The 23723-nt window shown below is 38.6% G+C and overlaps 1 protein-coding gene across 4 annotated transcripts in view; it reads right to left on the minus strand.

The window, feature by feature from the left end:
• The window catches only part of LOC122226167 (lymphocyte antigen 75), a 133379-nt gene that overhangs the window by 17946 nt on the left and 91710 nt on the right, over window positions 1-23723 (minus strand). For 3 of the 4 annotated variants that reach the window (XM_042948928.1, XM_042948925.1, XM_042948926.1), the window contains 4 exons: window positions 23061-23210; window positions 20820-20942; window positions 18968-19135; window positions 16670-17272 (listed from right to left, as the gene is read on the minus strand). In XM_042948928.1, the coding sequence (XP_042804862.1) occupies window positions 17094-17272; window positions 18968-19135; window positions 20820-20942; window positions 23061-23210 (620 nt within the window). In that variant the 3' untranslated portion in view covers window positions 16670-17093. Of the gene's footprint in view, window positions 1-16669; window positions 17273-18967; window positions 19136-20819; window positions 20943-23060; window positions 23211-23723 lie in introns of those variants that run through there. The other variant, XM_042948929.1, reaches the window with a different exon arrangement.

The raw sequence follows: 23723 nt of genomic DNA on the forward strand, positions 1-23723 counted from the left end.
AGATCATGATCTCAAGATTCCTGAGATCAAGCCCCACTGTCAGCACGGACCTTGCTTGGGATTGATTCTCCTTCCCTCTCTCTGCTCCTCCCCTGCTCACACACATGCTCTCTCTCAAAATAAATAAACATTTAAGAAAAGATGCTTGATATGATCTCAATCTTTAAATTTATTGAGACTTGTTTTGTGGCCTAACATGTGACCTAAAGTGAGAATAGTCCATGTGCATTTGAAAAGAATGTGTATTCTTCCCTTGGGTCTGTGTGTATCTATTAAGTCCACGTGGTTTAATACGTTGTTTAAGGCTGCTGTTTCCTTATTGATTTTTTGTCCAGATGATATATTCACTGATATAAGTGGAATGTTAAAGTCCCCTACTATTATTGTATTACTGTCAATTTCTAACTTCATATCTGTTAATATTTGCTTTATATATTTAGGTGCTCATATGTTGGGTGTACAGATATTTGTAACTGTTATATTCTCTTGTTCGATTGATCTCTTTATGATTATGTAATGCCCTTCTTTGTCTCTTGTTAACAGTCTTTCTTTTAAAGTCAGTTTTGTCTAGGGGTGCCTAGGTGGCTCAATCGGTTAAGCATCTGACTCTTGATTTTGGCTCAGGTCATTATCCCAGGGTTGTGGGATTGTGCCCTGCATCAAGCCCCATGTCAGGCTCTGGATCAGCTTGTGACTCTCTCTCCCCCACTCTGCCCCTTTCCCCTGCTTGTGTGCTCTAAGTAAATAAATAAGTAAATAAATAGTCTGTTTTGTCTAAGTATTGCTACCCAGCTTTCTTTCCATTTCCATGTAATATCTTTTTCCATTTCTTCACTTTCAGTCTATATGTTTCTTTAGGTCTGAAGTGAGTCTTATAGGCAGACTGTAAATGAGTCTTGTTTTGTTTTTGTTGAAGCTCTATGCCCAATGCGGGCTTGAACTCACAACCCCAAGATTAAGAGTCGTATGCTCTACCGAGTCAGCCAGGTACCCTAGGGGTCTTTTTTTTTTTTTTTTTTTTTTTTAATTTATTTAGTCACCCTTTGTCTACTGACTGGAACATTTAGACCATTTACATTTAAAGTAATTATTGATAGCTATGTATGTACAGCCACTTCGTTAATTGCTTTCTGGTTGCTTTTGTAGTTCTTTCTGTTCCTTCTTCTTTTGCTCCTTCCCTTGTGATATGACTTTCTTTAATGTTATGTTTGGATTCCTTTCTCTTTATTTTTTGTGTATCTGTTATAGGTTTTTGGTTTGTGGTTACCATGAGGTTCATACATAGAGCATCCTATGTATACAGCAGTCTATTTTAAGTTGATGGTTGCTTAAGTTTGAACACATTCTAAAAGCACTACATTTTGCTCTCTCCACATTTTATATCTGACATCATATTTTACAACTTATTTTGTGCATCCCTTACCTAATTATTGTAGATATAACTGACTTTACTACTTCTGTCTTTTAATCTTCATACTAGCTTTATAAGTGGTTGATCCACTACCCATACTAGACGTTTCCCTTTACCAGTGCATTTTTTTCTTTCAAAATCTTCTTCTATTTATGTTTTTTTTTTTTTCTGCCTAACGGAGTCCCTTTAAGGTTTCTTTTAAGGCCGGTTGAGTGGTGATGACCACATCTCTGCCCCTCCTACCCTTCCCAATGTGGCTTTTTCTTTCCATCTTTATCTGTGGAAGAGCTGCTCTGCTAACTCTAGTCGTGCTCAAAGAGAGTTGATCTGTAGATCGTTATAGCCGGGCCAGGTCCATGGGCGGAGTTGAGCTCCGGATCCTCCCACTCTGCCATCTTGATCCTCCTCCCTCTTTTTTCCTTGTATTTCTGTGTTACTAACTGGAATCATTTTCCATTTGTTTGAAGAAATCCCTTTGGTGTTTATTTAACTACAAGTCTATTACAAACTCCTTCAGTTTTTGGGTTTTCTGTAAATATCTTTATACTGCCTTCATGGTTAAAGGATATTTTTGCAAATACGGAATTCTAGATTGTCAGCTTATCTTTCATTTAAGATGTCATTTTGTTGTTTTGGCTTCCATCGTTCCTATTGAGAAATCAGCTGATTGTTGCTCTTCCTGGCTTCGTTCAAGATCTTGTCTTTGTTTTTTAGCAGTTTGACAGTGGTATGCTTCATTTTTATTTTATTTATTTTTTAATGCTTATTCATCTTTGAGAGAGGGAGAAGGTGTGAGAAGGGGAAGGGCAGAGAGAGAAGGGGACAGGATTCAAAGTGGGCTCCATGCTGACAGCAGCGAGCCAGATGCAGGGTTCAAACTCACAAATCGTGAGATCATGACTGATCCGACTGAGCCACCTAGGATCCCCTCTTTTTTTTTTTTTTTTTTTTAATCCTGCTAACATTTCATTGCATTTATAGAATCTATGGCTTATTTTCAATGGTCTCTTTCAGAAAGTTCTGGGCCACTATCACTTCAGATAATGCTTCCATTTTCTCTCTCCTCTCTTGCTGGGACTACAATTATGTTTATGTTAGACTTTTCACCATGTCCCATATGTTCCCTTTGCTCTTTTCTATATTTTTAATACTTCTGGCTTTCCATACTATAATTTTGTTCTTTCTGGTGTACTAATCTACTCCTTAGGTTTTAACAAATCTGCTGTTAACACTCATCTATTCAGTTCATAATGTCAATGCTTCTTCAGTTATAGAATTCTAATTTGTTTATACTTTTATAGATTCTGGGTCTCTGTTAAAATTCTCAATTTTATGATCTATATTCTTAAACTTATTACAGTTATTTTAAAGTCCATTTCTGATTAATCTCTGGGTTGCCTCTTGGTCTATTTTTGTTTCTTTTCCCTTTTGGCCTGTTTCTTATTCCTTGGTACATGACTGGATGTGTTTTGTTGTTGTTGCTGTTGTTGTTTTTTATTTTTTAAATCAATTACCAGACACTGTGTAGGAAAAAAAGTAGAGGCTCTAGATGATGTTATTCTCCTCTAGAAAGGACTCTAGTGGGAAGCTTGGGTATTGACATTTTAAAAAGAAGGAAATAACTTGAGCTACAACTCACAGGATAAAGGAGTTTGCCATATACAAAAATAAAAAGAGAAAGAAATTCGAAAATAAAGGGAATATCATAAAAAGCACCCAGTAAAGGAGTGAAATATTTGTTGTATTAGTGAAGTAGGCAGGTCTCTCCCTCCTACCAGATAATATTTCATGTATTAAGACATGAGAGACAAAACAGTCATTTCCAGAATGAAACTCAAATAGAAAGTCACAAGGGCAGGTACTATCAAATGCAAATTTTAACTTTCTTTTCCCTTTTTTTTTCTTCTCCTATTTTCTTCTGATTCCTTTTGCTGCTCTTTCTTTCTCCTTATAAAATTAAAAAAAAACAAAAAACAAAAAACAAAAAAAAACCAACCTTAAATGGAAACAGACTCCATTACCCTATTTGATGACACCTGAGAGATCTTTACCTATCACTGGAAGTTCTTGGATCACAGGTTGAGAAATGCTGTTGTATTATTTCTAGTCAAAGCTACACATAGTATTTTCTACTGATAATAAGTAACTCAAGAATATAAAAATAGTTTTTGCAATACTGTTTATATGGAATAAAGGAACTCTATTAAGTACACAAAAATATAATCAACACCTAGTAATGTAAGTTTACAAATTATTTCTTTGTACACTTGTAGTTCTTATGCTTTATAAATGCTAATTCTGCTCTCCACATCATCTATTGATTAAAGTATACTCTCATTTCGGAGGCAGCTCATGTGTGAATTCTCTGTGAAGTGTCCAACCCTCATCTTCCTGTATGTAGCCTCTTTCTCCTCTGAACTTCTACAGGACTTTGCACTACACTACATATGAGAGGCCTTTTTGGTTTCAAGAACGAAAGACTTGTTCAGGTTACCCCAAATGATAGACATGATAAGGATACACGGGATAATAAGAAATCTGAAGATTCTATCTCAGCAAATAGGCTTCATAGGGTTCTTATACCAGGAACTCCCTTGAGCTGCTACCCAGCCTAGAATAGTCATCCTTCATCCCTCTTTTGATTAGTTGAGGTTAGGGCAGTAAGGATAAAATGGCACAAAACATGGGGACCTATGCATAAGAACCACAGACAGCCATTCTTCTTGGAAAAGGGGCTGTTACCCTTTGATGACCGACACTCATTCATATAGCACTGATCAAATCCTACTTTGTATGATAGTTATCTGATATTTACCCTGTTTTCCCAATTGGACTGTTAACTGCATGACAACAGAGACCATTTCTTTATTTTTTCCCAAAGTTTATTTCTTTAGAGAGAGAGTATAAGTGGGGAAGGGGCAGAGAGAGAGAATTTCAAGCAGGCTCCACACCACCAAGTGCTGAGCTGTCAGCACAGTCTGACGTGGGGCTCGAAATCACAAACCTCCAGATCATGACCTGAGCCGAAGTCACTTAATTGACTGAACCACCCAGGGGGCCCAACAGAGATCACTTCTTAAATCTAACTGTACCCTTAATAATAACTATCATAGTGTCTTGTACGTAACACAAGATAGCATGCAAGGAACTAGGACGGTGCAGGGTTCTGATTAAGCACATTAAGCTGTGGAGAAGTCTGGTTCTGACTGCATGACCTTGGATATGTTACTTAACCTTACCGTGCCCCAGTTTCCTTTTTTGTAAAAACGGGGATGATAACAGTACCTACTCTCAGGAGGTTATTGTGGGAAAGTTGTTCTAGGTGCTAGGGATTCCACAGTGAACAAAAAGGAGAAAAAATCCTTCCATCCTGGTAGTTGAGGCAGATACACAAAGGCAAGATATGTTAGATGATGTTTTATACTTAGAGGATACATTAGTAATCTATTTTTATGTAATAAATCAATAGCTTAAAATGGCAAAGAAAACACAAAACACCTTTATTATCTCACACAGTTTCTCTGGGTCAGGAATTTGGAAGCAGCTACCTAGCTGGGTGATTCTGGCTTGGAGTTTGCCATGAAGATGCGGTCAAGCTATTGGCCAGGGCTGCATTGATCTGAAAACTGAACTGAGGCTAGAGGATACGCCTCCAAGAAGCCTCCTTTATATGCATGGTGGGTTGATGCTCATTGTGGGGAAGAGGCCTCAGGGTGGCTTGAGGCTCCTTATGACATGGCAGATAGTTTCTCTCAAAGCAAATGATTCAAATGAGAACAAGGGAGAAGTACAATAACTTATAATTCAGCCTTGGGAGTCACACTCTTACTTCTGCAATGTCCTATTGGTTACACAGGTCAGCCCTATTCGGTGCTGGGGTGAGCTACACAAAACTATGAATACCAGGAGGAAAGAATCATTGGGGCCATCTTGGAAGCTAGATAGTGATAAGCACGGAGGAGCAAAGCTAAACCAGAGAAGTAAGATCCTGAATGTAGGTCAGGGGTTAGAAATTTTAGAAAGGAGTCTAAGAAAGATCTCATTATAAAGGTGACATATGAAAAGTCTGCATGAGCTGAAGGAAAAAAAGCCATGTGGAAATCTAGGTCAGACAGGGAATAGCAAACATGGGCCCCTGAGATGGGAATGAGTATAGTAATGATAATGATAACTGGAGCAACTCAAAAACCACTGCTGAATAATTACATAAGCAATACATGGCAAAACAAAAAATTTAGAAAGCTATAGACAGAAAAATAGAAAACAAACTGTTCACTTCCTCAAAATTTTCAACTGCCTCCTACTCAGGCTCATTTCAGCATTAGCAGTAACCCCAGTTAATTCAGCACTGAACCCTTCCTCTCGTGCTACAAGTCAGTGTGTGCCCCAGAAACACGTTTTAAGCGCCAAGAGATATGTTTTTACTTTGAGAAGAAAGGTGTTCGAGCAGAGGCTGGATAGCTCTTATGCAGAAAGCTGTTGAGGTTTAAGCACTTCATGAGCAGAAAGCTAAGCTAAGCCTTCTTCCATGCTGTTTATCTTTGCAGTAACCCTGTTATCATTAAAAACCTGACTCCCCAAAATACTGCCAGAAGTTTTCAATTACAGATGCTGTAATATTTTCTATACAAATATATTTCAACAATGCACACACACACACACACACACACACACACACAGCCTGCCCACAATGCTCTTTGCAAAGTACTTTTCTGTTACTCTTACTTCTTCACAGCAGCCTTGAAAGATAGGTTATTAATAACTTTATATTATGTGACTCTTTATGGATTTTATAACTTTATAATTCTATTGACTCAATATATACAGAAATTTAGGAGCCTGATGAAAACTTGAGCAGCTTGTACTTATGATTCCAAAAGTTTCTACATAGATCCTCTACCTAAAATTACCATGTGCTAAGACAATAAAACGGCACATCTACAGGAATATTTGGCATTATCAGTCAGTTCTAGTAGAACTCTCTGTTCCCTTATAATTTCTCTTCTTAAGCAACCAGGCACAGCATAAGAGGAAGTGATCCTTGGGAAATACTTGTTCTGAATATTAACAAAGTGAAGGCAAGGACTGCACTTTTCCCCCTGGTCAATAAGAAGACCTTTGCTCCTCTCCATTAGGATATGAGTCGTGCTTCCGTACCTTCCATAAGAGCAACTGTGGTAGAGTCAAAGAAAGAAGAGGAGCTGTTTGTTTATTATGTATGAAGGCAGGAGTGGGGTTCCAAGTCCCTGACTAACCCAGAGGGCCTGTGGCTGTACTCTGGGCTGCAAGATCTCCCTGAATCACAAGGAAATTCAGCTTCTCTGACTCCGCCTCCATATCACCCTTAACCCAGCTTCCAAGATGTCCACCTCCATCATCCACCCTCCAGTCCCATCGCAGAAGAGCTGTCATGAGATTTATTTATAGAATGGGGGTGCCAGTGTTACTGTGCACCTTTCTCGGTGGGCATCACTGGTCCATTTTCTTATAGATTCAGTTTCAAGATTTGCTCTCAAAATCTGAAATAACCCACACACACAAAAATAAAATACTTGATACGTATCATAAAAAACTGTAGACGGGGCACGTGGGTGGCTTAGTCAGTTGAGCATCAGACTTCATCTCAGGTTATGATCTCACAAGTTTGTGAGTTCAAGCCCCACACTGGGCTCACTGTTGTCAGCGCAGGGCCCACTTCAGATCCTCTGTCCCTCTCTTCCTGCTCCTCCCCTGCTTGCGCTCTCTCTCTCAAAAAAAAAAAAAAAAAAAGTGGACAATGACCCTGTTGCAAAACTGGTTTTCAACACACAAGCACATTTTTAAATGCTTCTCAACAATGATAAAAGTCTTAAAATAATACCTAACTGTAATTTCACTTTCTTCTTTTTAGAAGAAAAAGAAACATTTATTAATGTTTCAAAATTTGCAAAAATATACCTGAGATAATTTCCCCTGAAACATCGCTGTGCCATCTACAAGGATTACAAAAAGTCACATCAATACATGAAGATGATTTCATGCTTTGAATTCAATTATGAGATCAGTTCAGGAAAGAGGTAAAGTAATTTGAAAGAAACTGAAATCCCATTATCACCCTTACTTTTTAAAAAGCATTCATTTAAAACTTTTGGTCCTTTTATTATAAACTAGACAAAAGTACAGAGACACAACTCAAAACAAAAATTCACAAGACAGTAAAGTCTCTGTTATTATGTATCTTTCTTCAGTAAGGGGACAACAAGCAAGAAGATGATGAGTAAACAAGATGCATTTGGATAGTATTAAGTGCTTTGAAGAAGATAAAATATGGGGTTGTGATATTGAGAATGTGGGGCGTTCAGGGAAGGCCTGAGGAGGTGACATATGATCATACAGAGATTTGAATGACGTGGGCGGGGGCAGCCATGCCAAGGATAGGGGAAGGGGAGGGCAGTCTGGCAGAAGAGCCAGCAGGTGGTTGAGTCCCCAGGGGCTCAGTATGGATAAACAGAGTGAACAGCAAGAACGGTAAAAGATAACGTCAAAAAGAAAGGCAGGGGCACGGGCACCTCATCTAGGGCTTGTAGCCCATGGAAATTCAAACTTAGTAATGTAGACTGATCCACAGAATGAGGACTTACTCTGAATATGCTTATTCACTCACCTCATACCGCCGATGGGAAATCATTGACCCAATAAACATATACTGATCACATACTGTGTGCAAAAAGCACCATTATAGAAGAACTTTCTAAAAGGGATGCCATGGGACCTTACTCAGGAATTTACACAATGTGTTATTTATTTTGATTTTCAAGATAATAACTAAGAACATAAGATCACTTATACTAATAAATTCCAAAATAACAGAGAATAACAATGATTTCCACTTCAACATTAAATTTATACTGCATACAATATGAAAGGTGCTTTTCTGTTAAGATCTTGCCATTCAGCTAATTCTGTGATAATCTTGAAAAGCTCTTTCTTGACTTAGTTCTAAGTCTAATGTAATTTTCTGATGGTGTTTGGATAGAAGATTGTGAAGTATGATGAAAAACATGTTTTTTTCAGCCCTGTATCATCAACATGTATGTGAATGTAATCAGTAACCACAACTATCCAAACCCACATAATGTGGCACTCATGATGTTTTCTAATTGCAATAATTACCCTTCATTTTGTATGAAGAGAACAGAAGGAAGGAAATCAAGATTTGCCATGCCTGCAATAGGTACAAGCCATCGAGTTCTCACTTAATGCTCATGATGGTCATTCGGGGTATTATCTCCAAGTGCAATGAGTTGGATAACTTGATCAAGGCCATACAATCTGTACCTAACTCCAAAGTTTATGCTCTAAGTTAATCCTTACAGCCTCCTGACTGATAGAGGCTGGTTAATTACTAGCATTAATTTATTCAACATGCCCCCTTCTTAAGCTTTGGAAAAGCCTAGTTAACAAGGAAAAAAGAACAAAATTTTCCAAAGATAGCTTGTCCTCTATTACTGATCAAAAACAACTTCTCTGAAAAGACAGATATCAAAATCTAGAAATAGATTGTTTTAAAAATCTGACAGGAAAAGTATGTTTTGACTAACATGAAGTATGAGGGCATGGCAGCCCGGAGGGTGGGTTACACAGGCGTTTAGATGTTACTGGCAAACATAATGAGGGTGTGTAGGGGAGGGCGGGGTCACGAAACAGTCCAGCCTTGTCTTACTCAAAAAATAGGCTCAGTGTGAAGTATGAAAATCGGCACATCTTGTTTCTGCCCCTCCAAAGGCAGCAGATGGCATAACTAGTCCTAAATGCTGATCTACAAGGGCTCTCAGGAAAGGAGCTTTGATTCTGAGCTGCTTACTCTAGCTGCCTCCAACACTGAGATCCGTTCAACTATTTCTGTCAGCAGGCTTCCAGGAAGAACTTACAAAATGGGAGAGAAATTCAGGGGGAAAAACCCCAAAAACAAAAACAAAAAACAAAACACAAAACCAAAAAAAAAAAAAACCCACTTGCATAAGCATTTTATTTAAACCCACACAAGTATTCCCTTGGTTCTTGTTTATTTTGCTCTTTAATTCCTGGAACTGTTTAATCAATAGTGTTTCTGGATGGAAGTCTTCCCCCCCCCATTCAATTTTTTTGACATGCTTGTATAAAAAACTTGTAAACTAAAAGCTTGTAAACAAACAAACACCCCACATATTCAACGGAATTGTCTATTTTCCTCCGTAGTCATTTTGGCAATGACTGACTAATCACGTGTGATTTTTACAGATGACCCTTGCACAACAGCAGAGCAGACTTAAAGACTTTTTAAAATCACACGACGTAAGACGAATCTGAGCTTAGCCTGTTCACGTCCCACAGCGATCCAGGGGTTAGCTGGCTGAACTGTTTTCCTGTTTCAACAACTTGAACACCAAGCGGCGGGACAAACAAGGCGGCGAGCACGTGAGGGCCTGCTTCCTCCCGCCTCCACCCTCCGTCCGCAATGCGCAGAGGGGAAATCTCCGCAGCTGACTTCCCCGCTTCTCATTTCGGCCCCAAATGGCCCTGAAGCTCCCCAGGCGTGCGGCTCTAAGTCCCTCTGCTCTGCCATCAGACAGCACCCCCGTTTGGGAACCCCTCCCCGATAGTGGGGTCTGCGCCGAGGCTGTGCGCACGGTGGGCGAGAAAGGGCAAGCTCGGGTCTTCGACGGGCCTTTCCCTGGGGCGCGCTCTCGGAACCCGCTGCACCAGGGGGCGCCGGGCGGGGGCCGGGAGGTGACCGGACGCAGGGCCCCGGAGCAGGGGAGCAGGCAGGAGGGCGCCCGGGGTGGGCGCGCAGAGCAGGGTAGGGCTAGACGCCCGGTCGGGAGGCCGCGCCTCCGGGCCACCCTCGGGCGGCCAGCGGCTGGAGCTACACCACCGTGCCGGGGGTGAGGGCTACCGCCCGGGGTTTGGCTGCCGGGAGGAGGAGGGGACGCGGCAAGGGGCAGCTCACCAGCGACGGCGGCGGCGGCGAGGCCCAGCAGCGGGAGCAGGAGAGCCGGCAGCGCGGCCCGGGGCATGACGGCGCGTGCGGGCGCCCAGCTGCGCTCCTCGGAAGTGCGGGGCGCGGCGAATCCCGCCCACGCGGCCGGTCTCAGGGGGCGGGGGAGAAAGGCCAAGGGGGCGGAAGGGGGCCCGCCGGGGGCTGACCCGGCCGCGAGAGCCCGCCCGTGCGCCGCCTCTGCGAAGTCTCTGTTGTATTTGGAACTTGTCCTTTGAACTGGAATAATTTCGGACTCTCAAAAATGTTGCAAGAGTCCGAAGAATTTCCGTAACCCTTCAGCCAGCTTCTCTAAATGTTAACAACGTGTATAACTCCAGTAAAATGGTCGAAGCCGGGAAATTAAAACTGGTATAATGCTATTAACTAACCTTCAGCTTTTATCACCTTTCGCCAATTGTCCCTCTAACGGTCTTTTTTGTTGTTGTTCTGCGCGCGTATGTGTGTATGTGTGTGTGTCCTTTTCTGTTCTAAAATCCAGTCCAGCATGATACATTGCATTGAGATGTCTTCTCTCCTTAGTCTCCTTTAATGTGGGACAGTTCCTCTGTCATTGTTTGTCTTTCCCCCATCTCGTTTGAAGAGTACTGGCCATTTTGTAGAATGTCCTTCAGTTTTGGTGTGTCTCATGTATCCTCTGGAAGGAAGTTGGAAGAACAGGATTCAGGTTATGTTTTTGTTTCTTTGGCGAGAGTACCACAGAAATGATGTGTCCTGCCCAGGAGAGACACCATGTCAGTATGTCTTATCACTGGTGATGCTAATTTTGAACACTCGGTCCAAGTGTCTGCCAGATTCCTCCTTTGGATCTAGTGGTCAGAAACCTTTTCAAAGGCTCCTCCCAGTGGACTGTGTCTCTCAGACAACTTTCATCTGTTATCAGCTTCAGGGATTGAGGACTTTAAACTATATTTGCACAGCCCCTGAAAGGAACGAACGCTGCCCATACCTTGATCTCAAACTTCTAGCCTCGAGAACTGTGAGACAATAAATTTCTCTTTTTAAAGGAAAAAAACAAAAACAAAAAAACTGTGCTTGCTGTAAGTATAATCTAAGCAGCTATGAACTGACTGGCGAGGCATCTAGAACCAGATAACACAAAGCACAAACAAGAGCCAAGTAAGACTGTTTGTTTAAACCCCAGACATAGCCTCGTGTCTTCAGTGAAACACTGCTTTAAAGTCAAGTCTAAATTCAACAATAAAAACACAAACAACTCAATTTACAAGTGTACCAATGATCTGAGTAGACATTTCACCAAAGATTTTCAGATGGTAAAAAGCATACGAAAGCACTCGACATCATAGGTCACTAAAGAATTGCAAATTAAAATAAAAATGAGATACCACCATACACCTATTAGAATGGCTAAAATCCAAAACACTGACAACAACTGTTGAAGAAGATGAGGAGCAAGAGGAACTCTGAATCGTTGCTGGTGGGAATACAAAATGGTGCAACCACTCGGAAGACGGTTTCGCAGCTTCTTAACAGAACTATTTATATCCATCCTTACCATACAATGCAACAATTGTGCTTCTTGGTATTTTCCTGAACAAGTTGAAAACTTGCACACACACAAAAAGTTGCATACGTATGTTTATAGCAGCTTTATTCACAATTGCCAAAACCTGAAAGCAACCAAGATGTCTTCCAATAGGTGATGAACAAACTGTGGTACATTAATACAATGGAATATTATTCAGCACTAAAAAGAAATGAACTATCAGGTCATTAAAAGACACTAAGAACCTTAAATATATAATACAGTATTAGTAGCTGTAATCACTATGCTGTACATTAGACCTTCTGAACTTATCTTATAACTAGAAGTTTTTGTCCTTTGTCCAACATCTCCCCATTTCTTCTACCCTCAAGCCCCTGGTAACCACAACTCTGCTCTGTTTCTATGAGTTCAGCTATTTTTTATTTCATATATAAGTGACATCATACAGCATTTGTCTTTCTGTCTTACTTTTTTGTTTTTGTATTGAGATATAAATTGACATATAACATTATATTAATTTCAGGTGTATAACATAATGATTCTATATTTGTATATGTCATGAAATGATCACCATAGTAAGTTTACTTAACATCCATTGCCATATATAATTATACATATTTTTCTTAAGAAAAAAAAATATTTTTTTTGCTTGTGATGCTGACTTATTTCACTCAGCATAATGTCCTCAAGTTTTATCCATGTTGTCACAAATGGCAGTTTCCTTCTTTCTCGTGGTTAAATAATATTCCACTATGTGTGTATGTGTGATACAGGTATCTATACATAATTTATTTTATCCATTCATTTATTGACAAATAACTAGGTTCCTTCTATGTCTTGGCTATTGTAAATAATCCTGCAGTGAACAGGGGAGTACAGATATCCCCTCAAGATCTTGTTCTCATTTCCTTTGACTATACACCCAGAAGTGGGATTGCTGGATCATATGATAATTATATATATATTTTTTCTTTTCTTTTCTTTCTTTCTTTCTTTCTTTCTTTCTTTCTTTCTTTCTTTCTTTCTTTCTTTTTAAAGTAAGCTCTACACCCAATGTGGGGCTTGAACTCGTGGCCACAAGATCAAGAGTCTCATGCTCTACTGACTGAGCCAGCCAGGTGCCTCTGGTAATCCTATTTTTAATTTTTTGAGGATGGGTCCTCTTCTTTCTTCTTCACAGGCTCCTGTTCCTCAACTTCAGTGAAGTAACTGAGGACAGGTAGAGGAAATCGATCAATTTTCCTGGTTGTCATCAGTACAAATGTATGGCTTTTAATTTTATCTGGGTCCTGTATGCCTTTTCTATGATCCTTTTATTTGTCTTGGTCATTGTCCTCCCCCATTCCTCTAATCGGGTATTGCAAAATGTTTTATTAACACTCTTCAAACTGAGACCCAATTTGCTACTCATGTTTCTCAGTAGAAGATCTTGCCTTCTACTCCATAGAGAAAGGGGGGCCATCAGGTCTAGACAAAAATTTTCAAATACTTTCCTGCTCTCCCTTTCTCTTCCACACAGGTCTTCCTTGTGTGGCCTCAGAGAGGATGGCAGTCTTCTCTGTCCCATCCAAACCCGGTTCCTTTTTCTGTGGGCTTCGACCTGCCCTTCTCCATCCCAAGATTTTCTTCTATGACTCCGTCTTTCTTCCCTGCATCATTAATTTCTCTCTGACCACTCTTTGTGGATCTTTCGATTTGTTTTGCTTTGTTCCTCTCAGTTTCTGATCTGTGAACCTCTTTCCCTCCCTCTTTGGAAAAAAAACCTTCTTCAACCCACCTTCTCCCTCTTCTTTCCTTTTCCACCATACTTTTCAGAATCTCACGTCCCCCATTTTCTAATTTCCCTTCCACTTTGCAGCTCACTCTGGATTCTGCCTCCACTCTGCTACATTTCCACTGGCTTAGATCACCAGTGTTTTGCTAATTTCTGGAGTCCAGTTTTATCTGACTTTGTTTCTCTATTGCTTAGCAATTGGAAGAGAGATGGAGTCCTGGGAGAAGATCTTGGGGAAGATGGAGAAGGGCAGGTCTAAGCCCATAGAAAGAGGAACTGGGTTTGGATTGACTTGATGTTACATTGCATTGAAAGGGTGAACTTGGCCAGTGAACTTACCCCCTAGGGCTTCCCAAACTGTCAGTCCACATAAGGTTCCTGGGGAAGGTCCCTGGGCTGGGCATTGCTGAGATCCCTTTTGGCCTGAGATAGGTAGGAGGCCTAGATAATTTTAGACCAAAACACAGAGGGAGTCCTCCTCTGTATTTCAGCTCCTGTAGGCTCAGGAGTGGGGAAAATGGGATGAAGAGGAAAGGTTGATGAGGAAGACCAGTGAAGAGCCTGGTGCAAACAATCCGGGGAGAAAAAAAAAAATTATAAAGGCCTGAATTGAAAGAGCTGATAATGGAAACAGCCACTCTGTGAGAAGCCTGAGATAAAACTGACTGAATTGTTGAATTAGGGGGATGAGAAAGAGATGATTGGAGGATGAATTCTGTATTTCTAGCTTGGGGAAAAAGGACTGTAGTGTTTTCATATTGATTGAACGAGAATATACGAAAACTTAGGGGAAATGGAAAAAAAATTTCTAAACTTCTGCTTCTGATTAATTTAGCTTGGAAAAAAAAGAGAAATACACATATACTAAATTTGCTGAAATGTAGATAATTGTAAGAACATTTTAATTTAGAACATGCAGGGAATTAGAGGTGACTTTGTATGGATGATGAGGTCTAGTCAAAATAAGTCTTTGACATCTAGCTAAAATTTGTTTTCTTAAACAAGATAAAATTATTGAACTAATAACAATTAAGTCTTCACTTCCCCAAGAGGGCTTTAGGATTAAATGAACCTAAGATAAAGGAATGTGAATCTCTTTCCATAGCATAAATTTAGCAGTGGCTTGAGGATTTGGGGTTACCAACATTATGGTAGTCATTTGCAGAAGACAACTGCCAGATAATGGCAACATCCTGCCCCAGGATCGGGGAGGGGAACATGCTGTGTGTGGGGAGAAAGGACGAAAAAGAGGATGATCAATGGTATCACTTCCACATTTGTCCCCTGTACCTGATCATTAGGTGCATCTACTTACTTTTTTAGGTACCCGGTTTCAAGAGATCAATTTTGTCAGACCACATGTGAGGGTTGGATTAGCTAGGGAAGACTGGAAAAGGCTGTCTTCATTTCTATTGATCCATCTGCAACTGGTCAAATGAGGAAGTGAACACCATATGGGCAGTTGTGGTCATGCTGAGAAGGACTTTCATGTAGATTATCCAGTGGGAGTTAGAAATATGAGCCTGGAACTTGATATGTAATCTACTGATTTAGAAGTGGCTGATGAATGCCTTGGGCTGGGAGGTAGGGGAGAATCTCCTGAGGGAGCACTATGAGAAGTAAGAGTGGATCGTAGATGGAATTTCTGCTGATCTAATAGTTAAAAGACTTGCTGAGAACTGCTGAGTCAATGGCATCTGAAAAAGAGACTCAAGTCAAACATTCAGAGATACAGGATGATATTTATTCTTTAAAAAATGTACACAAAATCTTAAGGATACCTCACATTACAACAGCTGTATATTTACCTTTTCTTATACTACATGCCTCACATAATAAAACCCAATCTAGAGATGTTTTTGAGATACATTTTTTCAACAAGGATCAACAACACTTTCACTAAAAAAATGAAACAAGTTTATTATAGCATCGCTACTATACATAGCTGTGTTTTCACATCAAGTTGGTTTAGTTCTTTGAAGAAAGTCTTTAACAACTAAAATTGTACAGATCACAGGGTAAGAGGACCTAGTCTAACAAATTCAGTAAAAGATATTTCAGGACAACCATACTATACTTTAGACTATACTAAAACTGTCTTTTGAAAATTATTTATAAGTTTATCATAGTACAAACACTCTAAAATTTTAAAATAAATCTATGGATATTATACAAAAATATTCTAAAGTATAAATATAAACACTGAATAAAACATTCACCATGTTCAGTGGAAACTATCATTCAAAATATATTCTAGGTGGTAAACTTAAAGTGATAACCACCAGTGTTTCCTTAATTATTCATCACTTAAAATAGTAGTAATCACAAAGTTTAGAGTTTCATTATAAAATTTTCAGTTTCACAAATGCAAGATACACAATTTCTTGTATACATAGACACCTTTTCTCTTTAGCTCACAGAAAAAGGCATTAAAGTAACACAAACTTCTTAGTCAAAATTTGACATGTCACATAAAGCATAAAAATTGCAAAATTTTCAAGAACTTGTATCCTTAGCTGATTCCCTTTAAGAGGGAAAGAGTTAAATATTGTACATAAGAAAAGACAAAAACCACACTGCTACAGTATACCTAAATCAGTCTAAAAACAATGTTCCTGTATACTTTAGAAAAATGTTAAGTATTAAATCTTCTTTAAAAGCCATCATCTTATGAATAAGTATGACAAAACAAAATATTTGCATTTAATCAATTTTAGTATGAAATATGTTTGGAATAGTATAAGAAGCATCTTGTCAAGAGCATTATTTTGCTGTATAAAAAAGTAAGCATATCTCATTAATAATTTCTCCTAAATGCTACAAATGACTACTTTAAAACAATGTTGATATTATTTACAGTTATGTTTTTACCTTGAGGTACAAATTTTGCATTAGGCTAGATTTTTTTTTTTTTTTTTTTAGTAGGCTCCATACCCAATGTGGGGCTTGAACTCACAACCCTGAGATCAAGAGTTGCATGCTTTACTGACTGAGCCAGCCAAGCACCCCTAGGCTGGATATTTTTAAAAGCAAAAAGGTAGACTTGTGACTTATTAACATGCCAATTTTAAGTTAAAATACCATTAAAATATACATATCCTAGTTACTAACTACATTCTTACAGAGAAAATGCACATGAAATTTATTACCCTACAAATAACTTGGACTTTAGTCCCAGCTTTGGTTCTTTTCCATTCTATTAAGTAAAGTTTTAAACATGGCATTTCGTGGATAATTCACTGTGGATACTAGGACTGCAATTAAACAACTGAAAAAGTACTAATGACTTCTACTTTAGAACAGAGTAAATACTGACACTGGGAAAATCTGAGAAGGCTCATTTTCCTTAACACGTTAGTGCAAATTAACAAACTTTTAGAAGAATTTACTCATGGAAAGTGGGAAGCATAATCTCATCTTCATTCATTCCTTGTTCATATCGAACTGAAGAGAAGACTGCCCAGTGCAAACGGTTCCTTTGGAAGAGGAACCAAATCAGTGCACTGATGAGAGCTAAGACACTTAGCACAGCGAATGTGATAGTTATTCCTCGGTAATCAGAGCCTAGAATAGGGAAAGGTTTGACATTGGAGGAGAGAATATAAAAGCGATCATTATTGATCTAATACATTAGGCTGTGTGTCACATTGTAAACTCTGTATGAATTAGACACAATAAGTACTTGATTGTTTCATAGCATTAACACAGAATTCAAAGTCATCATCAAACACTCAAGTATTTTCTTTACAGATTTAACCGTTTTCCTTTTCATTCAAATCCTATTCATTGTTTTAGCAATTTTCTTTTAAAGAACTTAGAGCATTGTCATTATTCTCACTTTCCCTCCTCATCATCCTTTCTGAGAACATTACTCCCAGTATATTACCTTACTTTGATAGCAAATTGCTGTAAGTTGTAAATTTTTGTGTTTGACTCACCCAGTGCCAAATAAAGTGTTATTTGCTTTAAAGCAAATTTACGACTTTAGGATGACTTCATTTAGCTACTAGCTATTCAATTTCAAATGCTCTTCCAGGCCCCTTCTCTACAGGCTGCACAGATGGACTCATTCTGTCCCCTTCTTTTAAACATCATCTCTAAGCTGACCTCCCTTCTCTTTCATATGTCCAACTGCATGCTAGACATTCCATATGAATATCTCATCTCCATATGGACAGTTCAAAATGCCAAATCAGAACTCTCGGCTTACATCACCCTAACCCTGCTCCTGGGCTCCCCCCATAATCTTCCAGTTGTTTTCCATTTCACTCAGCATAGAACCTGAACTCTTCAGCCTGGCTTCCAGAGCCCTAGGTGGCTGGTACACGCCTACCTTTCTGCTCTTCCTTGAGCACTCGTCAAGCTTGTTCTGCTTGAGGCTTTTTGCTCCATCTGGTACCTCTCCCTGGCGTGCCTTTTCCCCTGATCTTTGTTTGGCTGGCCTTTCAAATCTCAGCTTCAGTGTCTCCTACTCTTAGACATCTTCCCTGATAACCTAATCTAGTGTAGCCATCCCCATACCCAGCACACAAAACCCAGCATACAGTAGACACTCCAAATATTTGCTGAATCAATGCATGAATATATAGATACCAATCACTTAGTATTGGCGATTTATCTTCAATATTTATTCACCAAAAGGACGCTTTTATGCTAAATCTTTAAAGATGTTGCCATGAAAAACTTAGAGCTCCTTTCTCTAGAAATGAAATTAAGGTAAGATTTTTTCTGGTTATTCTACGCATCAATTCAGGATGAAACCTAAGTTTAAATTATGACTTTCTACAGATGTTTCTTCCAGGAAATTTTAAGTAATTAAATCCAGTTTTGCACTGTTGCTAAGCTAATCATGAGTTTTATGGGAATGAGGAGAAAGGAAGCAAGCTAACTACAGAATTAGACCTTTGACCTTTTACATATCTGACCAACAGAATCAAATATATCTTAAGAACATATTCAAAGAAATGAGCTCCCTAATATTCTGGCAGCTTCTATTTTTCTTAGGAAATAATTACACAAAGTTTAGGCTGTTTGTGGTTTCACCTGGGAGTCTTAGACATCTTGGTATTTATTATCTCTTACAATACATTTTTCTGAGGGAAAGCATCTGTGTAGCTTAAGCAATTTTTTTGGTTATCCTTTAAGGACTAAATAAGGACTTCAGGAGGCAAGTGCAAAACATTGCACATAATTGAGTTGTACATTTACTTCCTGACCTGTTCTGCAAAAATATTCCTTAAGGGCAGGTTCCATACTTACCCAGAGGAGCTTTGCAGACAACCCTTCCATAGCCATGTGAACATTCAACCTTTATCCAAGTTTCATTTGAAGCTAACAAAATGCTACATTTTCCATCACCACTCTTAATTTTATTTGCCCATTTGACAAATGTCACTTTTGATCCATCCAACCAATTCCAAGACTGATCTAAAGAAAGAAATTAAGTTTATTGTCTCTAAATTTCTAAGGTAGAAAGGCATGTGGCTCGTATAACTCATTTACATAGAACTATGCTATGCCACTGTTGAAAATGAAACTTATTAAAAATGAAAATATTTAAAAAAAATCAGTCCTTCAGTTGCACTTGTCACATTTCAAGTGCTCCATAGCCATATATGGCTAGTGACTACTCTGTTACACAGCACAGATATAGAACATTTCCATCTTTGCGGAAAGTTCTATTAGCACTGATATAAAATGTGGTGTTTTGATTAAAAAGTAGAATGCTTGCACATTCATTGTGGAAGGGATAGATTTCTAAAGACCTGCATCTCCATCAGCAACCTCACCTCCTACTAAAAAACTCGTATCATTAAAGATGTGCTGGGGAAGAAGGGTCTAGAGGGTCCAGGAGGGTTTCCCCACCAGGACTCCATTTTTATTTTCCAGCTGAGGTAGCACCACCTTGTGGTGATAGTGTAAACACAATTTAGAACTCATTTAGATGGCCAACTTTGAATCCATTCATTTTGACAAGTGCTTAATATTTTGGAATTCACATGTATTTCAATTATTTAGAATTCAACTTTGCATAAAATGTGAAACACACTTCCTATTCTTCTATTGAATTTGTACTCTTCATTCTTTATCCATTTCAAATTCACTAAAATCTTTTTTACCCATTACTGCTTGGATTAATCCATTATTCCTTGAGAAATTCTTCCACAAATCTTTTTTAATTCTGTGCAATTTTACTAAGCTGGTTTGAAAGACAAAATCATCATTAAGGATTAATTATTCTCTTGGGGTGCCTGGGTGGCTCAGTAGGTTAAGCGTCCAACTTCGGCTGGGGTCATGATCCCACAGTTCCTGTTAGTGAGTTCGAGCCCACCTCTGGCTCTATGCTGACAGCTAAGAGCCTGGAGCCTGCTTCAGATTCTGTGTCTCCCTCTCTCTCTGTCCCTCCCCTGCTTGTGCTCTGTCTCTCTGTCTCTCTGTCTCTCAACAAATAAATAAACTTAAAAAAAAATTACAGAGGCAGTGTGAGTAGGGAAGGGACAGAAAGAGGGAGAGAGAGAATACTAAGCAGGTTCTGCACTGTCAGTGCAGAGCCTAATGCGATACCGTGAGATCATGATCTGAGCCAAAACCGAGAGTCAGACGCTTAACTGACTGAGCCACCCAGGCGCCCCAATATTAAAATTTTTTTAAAAGAATTAATTATTCTCTATGGTAAAAATATTTCAAGATGGAAGAGAACAATAAGAAGAGAACTTTCTGAATAACAGAGTTATAAGCTATAAAAATATGACTGATAGACACTAGAACTCTAAGGAAAGTAAGTCATGGGTTCTTTGTGGGACATGGGGGGCACAAATATCATTGTAGGAGAAAAAATATGCTATTGATCCAAGTACCTTAAGCATCTAGAACATCCCAGTTGATTTAATCTGACTTTCTATTTCATTAGTATTTTCCATCGGTACTAATAAGTCACTTGAATATTCATTAGGATTTTATAAATGTCCAAAACAGCCAGCAGACCTAGCTTATTCATCAATAAGAAGCATTTGAATTAACCACCACTTGACATTCTTTAGCAAGGTTGACTTGGTATTTAGGACAAATTGGAACTCTCTTTGCACACTGTCCACACAAATATGTCACTTACCAGTAGAATGTTGAGATAATCCGAGCCAAACTCTCATGGTAATGTTATTATTTTCCCTCATCAGTCTGCTCACAAATTTATTCTCATCTTCATCCTCTATGGTAACAATAGTTGCAGAATGATCTGTTGACGGAAAACAAATCCTAAACTAATGAGCTTTATGCAAACTAGGGAAATGGCTTATTTTCAAACAGCCATTTGAGAAAAAAAATCAATCTTGATAAAGATCATTGAGAAATTCAAGCTTTACACAGAGAATACTTTTTAAATCTGATATTTGTGCCATATTTTTAAAAGAATAGCATTAATAGATCCCAAAAAAAGTTAGACATATTTCTAGATTGAACCTTTATTTAGAGAAATGTTATATTTCTTTAAAATGTTTACCTGATAATATTATTTGACCTTGGAACTGCCTACCAATGAGACCTTTGTATATGAACAGCTAGTTAGAAGAAGTGGGGTATGTGATTGTAAAAAGACATATCAGCATACTCTCCATATAATAGCTCAGCTTTAAATTCGCTTCTATTAAAATGAAAATAAAAGCAAACAGGTTTGGGATATTGAGGAGCATTAGCATTTCCTTTAATATTATTTTATACATAAATGAACTTGGTTATGCCCATTATATGTTCCCAAATATAGTATGGAATTGAATACTCTTGAAGTTTGATAAATTGCCCTAAACCCACAGAGAAAATAGTATTATCACCATCATCAAGCAAGGGATAAAAATAAAATAATAACTAGACTTGGAAATAAATCCTAAGTAGAATCAAATACTCTCCAACAGTGACAAGGCTATCTACACTTGAACTAAAGCATTTCTTTCGTGGTGGTGATACTGGGAGAATGGCAAAGGCAAGTCTTTACTCCTTTATAGAAGACCACAGTGTGCACATGCTTGTTTAATATTACAAAATCCTGTAGGGAAGATATCACTATTTTACAGATGAGGAAATTGAGCCTCAAGGAGATTAATCATTCAGGTTTTTACAGCTAGCCAGTTATAAATTTAGAGAGACAATCTCAATATTTTCTAATAATAAGAATAATTTGCTCACTATTTGCAGGGCACGGTGCTACATTTGCATATATTATCTCATTTCATTCATTCTTACAACAACGCAACCTTTGAAATAAGTACTATTTTCATTCTCACTGTTCAGGTGAGAAAAGAGAAGCAATTATGTAACATCTATAGTATCACTCAGGTAGTAAGTATGGGAGTAGGATTTAAAACTTAGACCTGTCTGCCTCCAAGGCTTAAGTACTTAACTCCCACACTACAATGACAGTAACCCTTCCTATTTTCTCCTGTAGGAGCAAGAGGCGTCTCACTTTCCGAACACATACATAGTTCACAATAGTTCCCATCGTATGTGTGTGTGTGTGTGTGTGTGTGTGTGTGTGTGTGTGTGTACACATACACCACACAGGAGTTCCCACACAAAAGTTTCCATCATGTAGTCAAGCAGTAACAAGGAGATTTTTAAATTAGGCAAATGACTCCACAACAGTTAGCAAAATAAATGAGAGATATGCCACCAGTCTGGCTAAACTGCTACCCAAGGATGCAGGTCTTTGAAATACTCTCGGTGGTCTCCCCAGAAGTCATTTCACAGTTTGACTATAGAGTAAATTTATTATGGGAGAGATCCAATTATTGCTGTTCTTTCTAAAATAGTTAAATTTGAAGACAAAAAGTCCTGTTCCTTATGATGTTCAGAGGATATGGGCCATTTCTATTGCAGGATGGATGAACAACCCATGCTTCCTTGATTTTGTTACCCTGGTCAGTGATAAGCTTACTTATTTATAACTAAGTAGTGGGAAAATCTGTAATTTGTATTTAGTACTTAACCAACTTCAAAAAAAATTGCCTTTAATCCCTTCATCTAAGCATATCTAACTATATTTAAAACCATTTCATTTGTCCTTATTTTCACATAATAATTCACATAGCAATTTTTTATTCTACTTCTTCCCACTTACTTTTATTTTCCATGTACTTATTCTTACATTGGTCACTTTTAATGGCTATTCCAATGTTCCACTTAACTCATACATCATAAAATACTTATCTATTTCCCCACCACTGGGCAATTCGGTTATAAAATGCCATTATAGATATTGAGTGTTCTAAAAATATTTTCAAAAATATAATCATTACATCCTTGGGAAAAATTCCAATGATTAAATTATTGAGTCCAAGAAAATCAACAGACTTTAACTCACCAAGTTTTGAACAAAACAGTTCAGCTTCCAAGAAACTGTGCAATGCCTGGTTGGACGCGTAACAGTGGTCCCTGTACTGGATCCACTGTGATCCGTTCCCTTTCACTGCTGGACATCTTGATGAGTATGTATGAGAAGACACCTCTTTAGCTATAAAAATGTTAGACATGACTGTAAACATGCACAGACAAAATGATTGGCTTTAAAAATCTCACTAAACCCTGTTTGAAACTGTGGTGCCTGTGAGTAAGAAAGCATTCAACTCAATACACACACCAGAGAAAGCTACAGCTCATACTCTAACAGTATACATTGTTTTAAGTGTTTATTTATTTTTGAGAGAGAGCACAAGCAGAATAGGGGCAGAGAGCCCAAAGCAGGCTCCACGTTGACAGCAGCTAGCCTGATGCAGGGCTCGAACTCATGAACCTTGGGATCATGACCTGAGCTGAAGTCGGACACTCAACAGACTGAGCCATCCAGGCACCCCTAAGAATACACATTCTAATTAGCTTTTTTGGAATACCATTTTTAACTTAGAAAATAGAAGAAACTATTTAGCTTTCTAAGATGTAATTAGCTTAATGTAAAAACAATTGGAGAGACAGAATAAGAAAAGAAGCAAAGACAGGCTGGCTGAGTAGGCCTGTAACTACTTTGAAA

This window comes from Panthera leo, chromosome C1, assembly GCF_018350215.1.
Source record: "Panthera leo isolate Ple1 chromosome C1, P.leo_Ple1_pat1.1, whole genome shotgun sequence".
Taxonomy (NCBI): Eukaryota; Metazoa; Chordata; class Mammalia; order Carnivora; family Felidae; genus Panthera; species Panthera leo.